Source organism: Poecilia formosa, unplaced genomic scaffold (assembly GCF_000485575.1).
Source record: "Poecilia formosa unplaced genomic scaffold, Poecilia_formosa-5.1.2 Scaffold371, whole genome shotgun sequence".
NCBI lineage: Eukaryota > Metazoa > Chordata > Actinopteri > Cyprinodontiformes > Poeciliidae > Poecilia > Poecilia formosa.
The window spans coordinates 204,333-213,916 of record NW_006800310.1 but is presented as its reverse complement, the minus strand read 5'-3'; the positions used below and the strand labels follow the sequence as shown (position 1 = coordinate 213,916).

General features: G+C 37.2%; 1 protein-coding gene across 1 annotated transcript; it reads right to left on the bottom strand.

Annotated features, from left to right (window-relative positions):
• Positions 1–468: 468 nt before the first annotated feature.
• Positions 469–9,053, bottom strand: proser2 (proline and serine rich 2). The gene is made up of 4 exons (XM_007575171.2): positions 8,952–9,053; positions 7,144–7,310; positions 4,167–4,422; positions 469–4,064 (listed from the first exon to the last, which is right to left on the bottom strand). Exons 2-4 carry the CDS (start codon positions 7,219–7,221, stop codon positions 2,641–2,643), a joined length of 1,758 nt encoding a protein of 585 aa, XP_007575233.1. The 5' UTR covers positions 7,222–7,310; positions 8,952–9,053; the 3' UTR covers positions 469–2,640.
• Positions 9,054–9,584: the final 531 nt, after the last annotated feature.

Here is a 9,584-nt window from a genome sequence, read left to right as displayed (position 1 = left end):
TTTCGCTCTGAACTATATTTAGCTTCAAACTAAAATTACACTGTGACATCTATAAATGAGTAAACAAGGCGAAAATATCACTTACTTTTTTATTATTATTACAGGATAAATAACTCAACTATTGCAGTTATTTGTTAATTAATGCCACTTGACTCATCAGACGCCATGACAGCCAGAACATACTGTGGTTGAGTTTGTAAAATTGCGTAAATTTATCCAGATTGTTCTTGATTAGAAATAATATGTTTGATACTGATATACACAGAGATTAAGTTTTATAATTCGCAGACAAAACTGAACAGGTGTCTAAAGTAAAAAGAAAAAAAAAATAGTTTAATCTCACATTTAGCAAACAGGAATATTTGGATCATCATAACTGACCTAAAACAGAAAAGTTTTTAATTTTATGTCTGACAATGATATATATCTTTTTGAGTGTATTACTGACAACAAAACATTTAAACATTATTTAACCAAAGGTTTTTATTTCCCACATTCAACACAAAACATATTATATTTACATCGTGTTATTATACTTTACAAGGGGAAAAAAATGACAGTAGATGTTAATATATACATACATGTTACAAGGACATTTCAGGCTAGCAGCAGTTTCACATGGCAGATTGTGTCCATTTTTAAGGTTAAACGCTCATGTATGCTTTGCAAAGACATTTCCTCCTTGTGTGTGTTCAGCAGAATGTCATTATCTTCTGTCTGTTTATGCACCATTTGATACTTCAAAAAGACTGTAGATGAGCTACAGAGAACCGGAGTCCGTAAATAAAATTTACTAAATATACTTCAAAAGTTACTGTAGGTGAACTACAGAGGCCGGAGTCAGAACACGCACACACACACGCACGCACACATGCACACACACATCACATTTAAAAAACACACACAAAGGTTTTGACAGACTCAAACTCACAGAAGTAACCCGCGATGTATTTCTAGGCTGGGTGGTTTTACAGCTGCAGTTCTGCACAGTGAGAGTAGTTTTTAAATTTCTCCTTCCACATGCTAAAAGCGTCCAAGTCCTCTCCACATTCCCATTCCAGCAGCTTGTGGTTGAGTGTGGGATGTTTGTCTGTGGAGTAAAAATACCATCCAGCTCCACATTCTCCAGAGAAATTGCACGTTTGCATCAATGCATTTTGCAGAATCCTTTAACTCCATTGTTCGTTTTTCCTCCTTACGCGCAAGTTTCAGTCATTAGAGGTAATAAAACTGCAGTATAGAAAAGTGCCTGCAGTTTTTCCCAGCTTTGATCGAAAAGTGAAAAATAATCTGCTCACTAAAATGCCCAGTTGGTACACAATCATAAACAATGAAAAATAGCAGAAACAAGACATACACATCTATATATCTTTCAAAACTTTTCAACTATTCCATGGGGAATATTTTGAAAATGCACATCTAAAGAAAAAAAATCATTAAAACTATTTTAGTGCGAATTTTCTTATTTTTACAGAACCATTGTATTTAGATGTTTATCCTTAAATTTGTTCATAAAATATTATGTACAATTTGAAGTTGGAGAAATAAACGGGAGCCAGAATTTGGAAAGTTGTCTACAAATCCAATATGGCTGCCTCTGATCATATCTACAGTAATTATTTCTATTTTTTCACCTCCATTTGTTTTTCACATTAAAATGGTCAAATACATTATATTTTACAACTTCTGTTAGTAAATATGTTATTATATTTAAATGGATATATGTATATTTTCTCTGTATTGCTAATGTTGCTAATTGCTAATACCAGTTAGCTTAACTGAGTTGTATGGTTGAATTAAAGTTTGAATTTGCAAGTTTATATTTGGAAAAAAAAAAAGAAAAAGAAAAAAATAATCAACTGAAACTGCAGAATTGGAAAATCAGATCTCAAAATCCAATATGGCTGCCTTCCTAATAACGGCTGGTCATATCTAAAGTAATTATTTAATTTTATCTCCATTTGTTTTTCACATTAAATTGGTCACTAAAATTGTTTTGCACTACTTTTGTTGAGATGTTATAATGTTTAAAAATCTAATATAGGATTGTCAAAGTATTGCTAATTGGCTAACAGTTAGCTAAATGTTTAAGTTGGTTAAAGAAATAGTTTGAGAACAAAATGGAATAAAATGAGAAAGGAATCTACATAATTCTGATAAGCGCAGAATTCAGCGAATTTAAGGTCACAAATAAGAACCTGACAGACAAATGGTTGGAAAATGTGCAACTAATCCCTTTTCCCATGATAAATATATTTACATTTGAGCTAAAAAAAAGAGGTGAGACAGACAAAATGATCCTTGACTCCCCTGTTGCCCTTCTTCCCACAATGTCTTACTCAGACGTACTGTCCACAGCGTCTTTGATGAGATTTCAGAGAATATCTTGAACCAGCCGAGATTTTTCTGAGAAAGCAGTGTTGAGTAAAGGTACTCTATTTTTTAAAGGTTTGACAGTGAGGAGTGGCCCTTCAGGTCTGTCAAGTACCAAGATTCCTCTGTAAAAGCCCGTTTGCCTACAGACACACCTCATTCTCAGACAATAGAGGAAACGTTTTGCATACCATTGCCATGAGCAAAGCGACGCAGATATCATAGTTCAGTCGTTGGAGACTGAGAGGTAAATCTGCAAAAGGTTGATTAAGAGTCTTTCAGCAGTCCTAGTCTCCTCAGTGCCTCCCTGCGTGATTCATTCATGGCTCCTCGTCCACAAAACTGTACGGTGATACCTTGAGGACGGAACATGCTGCTGGGCCTTCGCCTGTATTCTGGAGAAGAGGCCCTTGCTGGCGGTTTCTGGGGAAGAATGCCATGGTAGGACTGCCGAGGAGGTCTAGGGGCTGGGGTCGGCGGTGGAGGTTTGACACTTCTAGGTCGGCCTTCTGAAGTCCGATATAGCCCAGAAACAGGGTCAAAGGTTCGGCTCTTTCCTCCAAACCTGTTTGCCTCGACGGCCGGTGGCTCTGGCTTGGCAGGAATGGTTTCCCCTGTGTCGATATGAGAGCTCAGGATGTCGGGTAGATTGGTCCTTTCTACAGGTGGATTGGCAGAAGTCATGACTTTTGACTTTCCTCCATAGGGATTGGGCTCTATTGGGTTAGAAGGTGCAAGTGGAAGGTTTTGGGGTTCAGGGGTAGTTGGAGAGGTTGGAGCGTCGTTCTTCTGGGATAAAGAGGGATGGACCACAATGGATTTCCCTCCAAAGGTGTTGAACGCTGGTGAGGTGATGTCCGCTGGAGGAGAGGACATTGTTGGAGACGATGGGTCCAGCTGGGAGCTTCTTTCATCGTTGCTCCTGAAGGAATGTGAGGGCCAGGTCTCTGTATTCTTGTGGTCATTAAAGCAGACTGGAGGGGGTACTGGCATATTTGGTTGTGGAAGATCAGTGCTGATTTTTGCTGTTGGGGTAAGACTGAAGTCTGGCGATGAGATTCTGGGGTCTGGACCTCTGTGAGGATCCTGCGAGTTGTTGTCAGGTATCATTTGGAGTGATGTAGCTCTGCCCCTTGTCAAGCCCAGCTTTGACAGGGCCTCCATCCTGGATTTATCTGGCTCTGGGTCTTTAAAGGAAATACTACGGGATGGACTATTTCGAGTGTTGTCTTCTATATCTTGCAGCAGAGGGTGGGAAGTACCTGCCAGGTGTGCCAACATCTGCTCCTGTCGCTCATGGATGTTTACGTTAGCCCCTGGTATTTGGGGCTCCTTTCCACCATGAACCACATGGATATTTGGAGGATAGTGGGCTGGCTTTGGTGAGGGAGGAGGACCATGTTTCGCAGAAATATTTGATCTGTCTCTGGGTGCTTTTTCCGACTCCATGCTAAGGCGACGGAGCAAAGACGAAGGATGCAAGTTTGATGTTCCATCTCCCTGGTTCTCTGCAAGCTGCTGGGCAATCAAAACTGGAGTGGGGACACTGCCTGGAGGGTGGTAGGAGGAATGGCTGTCTGTTGTCCCAAAGCTTGGACTTCGTAAAGGAGGGTTGTACTCTGAGGGGAACATGTCGTGCCTTGGTCTTGCCTCAAAGTTGCTTTCAGGAGTGTTGGGCATGTGGTAAAAATCTGGATGTAAACAGATAAAACACTCAGTTCAGTTCACCAAAATGTACAAAATGATTAAAACACACTTCTAGACTCAATACAAGCAGCAGTGGGGCATTGTACCTTGATGGCTGGGGCTATAGACTGGCTCTGCAGTGTGGACCAAGTCTGGCTCTGAGTGGACCAGGTCGATTATGTTCGGAGCCAGGTTCGGATGTCCGTCAACTGAGTCGTAAGGCTGACTGTTGCGTTCAAGGTGCCTCCTCTGGCCAAGTCTTTGCTGCTGCTCATCTAGACCATCGTCCAAAGACTCAATGGTTTCCTCAAAGAACTGAAGGCACTCCTGTTCCTCTCGACTCAGAAACTTCAGAGTGTCTCCCTGTAGAAGGCAAAACATTGAAGAACGTTGAGAAAGTTGTTTTTATACTAAACAAAAACCATTTTAAACCAAGTTATCTGTCACAGTCTCTCTTCTGCTTGCCATGAAGAACTGCTGAATGTCTTTTTCAACCGTTTCTATACCTCTTTTTCTACCTGGCAGTGTCTCTTCTATTTCGAAGTCAGAGCTCAACTTTGGTCTCTTCCTACTTAAGCTTCATGTTGTTATTTCAAACGTAGCAGCACAACATCACAAGATATTCAGCAGCAAAACTCTGACACATTTTTTTGTCCCGAAACGGATCAACTCCATCTAATTAATCATAATCCATAAAATTATGATAAGTAGTATGACAATGTGTAATGCAACTAAAAATATGTTTTTATCAAAGGAGGGCTGATATGACTCAAAGTCAAATTTGGGAATGACTTCACCCAACCGATGATCTAAAACGAAAAACCAGGAGGACAATCCAAGAAAATAATACATTTCTCTAAACTTTAAGCACTAAAGACATATAATAAAATTAGTTTGATACTAGTAATAGTATCAAACTATACTAGTATTTCTAAAGAATCTAAAGAATCTATTTCTTTAGACTGGCCATTTCATTATCAAGTCTAAAGAAACACAGATGAGAAACATCTGGCATTTATCGGTCTGGAAAGGATTACAAACGTCTGTCTAAAGCTTGGGACTCCACAGAACCAATATCCATAAATGGAGAAAACATTTATGGATATTCAGAATGTACAATTCCCAATAGGGGTTGGCAAACCAAAATTACTAGAATTTTGAACCTCTGGTAAGGCACAAACCCAGCAGTGGATGGGGGACATTTGCTACATCAGAACTTATTCAACAAATGTGTTTCTATCTCCCATTTAGCAGATTAACTCTTTATTCTTTGAAATTTTGCCATTTCAATCAAACTTACCTAATCCAGTACTTCAAAAAAATAAAAAATAAAAAAATTTAATAGAAACATGGCTAATGTTTCAAAGCACACCAGCAAGTTAAACGCTAATGGTTTAAAAAATGTTTTACAGTGGTCTAGTAAAAGTGTGAACATAAATCTGACTGTAAAATGACCTTTAAATGGCTTTTTATGCTGCAAAACCTCTTAACATGGCTAAGCTAAAACAGTTCTGCATAGAGGAGTGGTAGGTTGATATGTTTACTCAGATTCTACTTTTCTAGTGAAATCTATTTGCACTGAAACAAAAAGCAAAAACAGAATCAGTAAGGATCAAATACCGTACATTCCTGCAACTTTCAGAAAAACTAACACCCAAGAAAGAAGTGAATGCACCATTTAAGTAAAAATCAATAGATCTAGTTTAAACAAACCCAACAACACACAAGACTGGAGAGAATCTGGATCATTTAAGATGGAAAAGTATGTTAAGGTTATTTTGCTGACACCAGGGTTATGGAAACCACCCCACCAAGATGACTGCATGCTTTGTTTTGCCTTAAAGATATGGACACAAAGACACCTGCAGCAACACCCAGCTGAAACCAGTGCGAGATAAACACCAGCCTGCTGGTTTCAGCTGTTATGAATGTTGGCCATTGTAGTGAAGCAGCTCAGGATGCAGAAAACTGCAGCTCAACTGGTTGGACTGTTTTGCCTGCTGATAATGAATATCATTCCCAAAGGCAAACAATGGGAATTAGTCGTTAAGCCGGTGTGATTTCCCAGAGTTCATGTTCGCTGATTGCATTGTGTAAACATAGAGCAGCGTCAAGGTGAAAAAGAGTTTGATCTGTCAGCCATCATCAGATAAACTGAGTTTAAACAGCTCAGCCGATCTGTCAGATCTCTATCTGGGTACTCAGAGCTGGTTGGCACCAGTTTGACAACAATTAAATCAGCTTATGAACAGTAATTTACCAAAATATACTCATGTCTATTGTAATTAGTTAAAAAATCTAAAGGTTACTCCTAAATGTTGCCTTTAGTTACAGATTAAAACAATGAGTCAGTCAGCCAGGCTTTGTCTGAAAGACTGTGAATCAGGGAACAGAATTCATTTTTAAAGATTAATTTGCAGGAGGGAAAAATCTATTAAAGTGGTAAACATAAGACTAAGTTGACAAAATGTCAAAAATAAGTTTGTAAAGCTTTATGGGTATAATGACAGCAGTATAAGGGGATGTTAGCTGAGCAGTTAGCAGTGGTCACTTTTAGCAATAACTAGCTGGCACTAAAATTCTGAATTACAAACAAAAATGCTTATAAAACAAATCACTGAAACAATGTAGTGTGGAGGATTGTGTGTTTTTACTTCTTTGTTTTACTTTTTAAAGTTTATGTAGAAGAATAGACGCCCTGTGTAGGCTCACCCTTTCCCTTCAAAAATTAAGCTAAGCTAAAATAAAGATAAATAAAAATAAAAAGCACGGATTTCAAATCAATAGAGTCACTATATGTCCCAATTTTTTTTTTTTTTTACTACGGACAATCTATCATGAGTGTGTAACCATATTTTAAGCTCATATTGTTGTTTTCTTGGCCCCTAAGCTAACAAATATTCTTGGCTAGCTGTTACCAAACCTAAAGGCGGGGCTTTTCTTCTTCTACCGTTTTTCTTCTTCTTCTTCTTCTTCTTCTTCTTCTTCTCCTCCTGTTTTTCTTCTACTACTGTTTTTTCTCTTCTGTTTTTATTAAATCAGTTCTAACCTCCATACAAGCAACAAATGCAGTGAAATACTCACTCCAGGACTAGAGTTTCGAGTCGCGCCGCCGTTGACGCCGTAGTGGAGCTGAGAGTTGCCCTGGAGACGGACGTCCATTTTGGAGAGGGGTTAAAGGTCAGCTGGCATTTGGTCTTCCTGTGGTTTTGTTTTGTTCGGAAGGATCATCTAATCGTCTCTGAGCGATTCTGTAGCAACAGTAAAGGGAATAAAATGTGTTTGAATTATTAAAGTAGGCGTTTAAAATTGTTTTCAGAGGAAATCTCGAGTATTAGCAGATTTTAGCTATTCGCTCGCCATGAAATGGTCTTTTTCATTTAAAGAGTTACAAATAAGAACAAGAAAATTATACGTGTATGATTGACTAATATATAAATGTAGTACACGTTTTTAGTACACTTTATTCAGAAAGTTTCTAGAGAAATGTACATTTTTCAGCTTGGAATGTCAAAAATCTGCAAGAAAAAATGAAAATTTTGAGATTCTGAGTTTCAGAAATTGAAAATTTTTGATTTTGTAGTTCAGAAATTTTCTAGAAAAAAACAATAAAGTTTAGATTAATCTTAAAATTTGTGAGTTCTTTTCTTGCACATTTTTTACTTTTAATGTTCAGAAATTTCTACAAATTTTCTAGAAAATTTCTGAGATTAATCGCATAATTTCTGAGTTTTCATTCTCGCAAATCTTTAACTTTAGCAAATTTGAGCTCAATTTCAAAATTTTAGTTTTTTGGTGGAAATTTACTCCTTTTTTTATCCAATATGAATATAGTAGTTTTCATATTTATACCCCTTAAATAACAGGATCGGGATCCATCTTTTTTAACATTTAAAGCAGTACTTACAAATTAAATCTTATGATGTGAAGGTAATATCAATGTTTTATGGTAAAATAAAAGATTAAAGTGTTAATTGGACCTATGGGAGAAGTTTGTGTTGGTAAAAGGTTGGAACCTGCAGGTTTAATCTTTAACAGTCCTCTGGGATTTATACTCTTATCTCTGTTGCATAAATGTGCAAAGTGCAGATTTCCTGTCTGAAATGTTCGCAGCGTTTGGTGACTTTCTGTCTGATGTTTCCGGTTCAGCATCCCACCTGATGGACCAGTTAACCCACTACAGGCGGCTGCAGAACCGGCTCCAAATGAGGCCGAAACCAGCGAGACATTCCGATCTGACGCTGTGAGAAACTTCCACAGAGAAGTGAGTGACTGCAGCTCAAATATCAAGATTAAAAACAGAAACAAGTTTGGGGTCATTAAGTGGATATTTATCCAGAGAAGAAAACCAAACCTTCAGGTTATGCTTTTAAAAAGTACTGAAAGAAACAGATGAGCTGTTTTTACTCAACTTACAGCTGGTTTACATTTTTACGCAGTTTTTTTTTCCTCTAAAATCTGTCAAAGTTTGGCCTCATTTAAACTGTATTTTTCATTAAAGGCTCAATTTATCATTAAAAACCATTAAAATAATTTTTAATAGAATGAAAAACATTTTACTTTTCTTTATTTGGGCTTCTTTATTTTAGGTTTTAAAGGTTTAGTACAGAAGAGCTAAATTAAAACTAAGTAACTTTTATTTAGAGAATGAAAACATATTATTCTGTTTTGAAAAGGTTCCTGTAAAATATTTAGCAGAAAGTTACAATCTAATTAAATTAATGAGGTATTTGTCCTGTGAAGACGTCACAGTAAGATAAAAACAGCAGAAACAGGAGTGAAAATTACAAATAAGCAAATAAGTAACTCTGGTTTTCAGGAATAATCTTTGAAATTAAATTTGAAATAATAACAGTTTTATTTCTTCCAGTACAAAGTCAGTAAAAACTCACCGCACAGATCAGTCATAATAAAAGCAGCAGCAGGAATGTGAAGCCGTCTCTGTGTGAGCCTCCAGCTGAACACACCATCTTAAACCACCAAGAAACTCCGCCCACAGCGTGTGTGTGTGTGTGTGTGTGTGTGTGTGTGTGTGTGTGTGTGTGTGTGTGTGTGTGTGTGTGTGTGTGTGTGTGTGGTTTCATTCAGGTGTAGTTGGGAGGTGATGGTGACACAGTGGAAAGTTATTTTTCTGGGTTGGGTTCAGAGCCACTTGGACATTCAAGTTTTGCTGCAAATGAAACCAAATTAAATTCTTTTTAGTTTCATGTCATTAAACAAAAATTCAAACGCAGAACAAGATTGTGGGAACAAATCTTGAATTATTCTTTCCATGTCATACACTTTAGATTGAAATTATTCCTTCTAGCAGATTTAGATTTAAAAATATGTTATTCAACAGAGAAAACAGTCAGAAATCTTTCAAATTAATGTATAAAGAGTGTTTTGATGAAAAAAAATGTTTTACTGATATTTTGTTACAAATTACATGTTGACATTTATACTCTGAAGTTGCAAACAAAAAAATCTTTATCAACATTACATTTGCTAGGTACCTTTCTTACAAGCTTCCTTTTGTGTTTTCA

What these genes read in the sequence shown, in the direction of transcription:
- proser2 (XM_007575171.2), bottom strand. Translation starts at nt 7,221, where the DNA reads ATGGACGTCCGTCTCCAGGGCAACTCTCAGCTCCACTACGGCGTCAAC. An exon ending in CTCGAAACTCTAGTCCTGGA is followed by an intron (nt 4,423 to 7,143) that starts GTGAGTATTTCA and finishes TGCCTTCTACAG; the next exon opens with GGAGACACTCTGAAGTTTCT. An exon ending in CTATAGCCCCAGCCATCAAG is followed by an intron (nt 4,065 to 4,166) that starts GTACAATGCCCC and finishes GTTTACATCCAG; the next exon opens with ATTTTTACCACATGCCCAAC.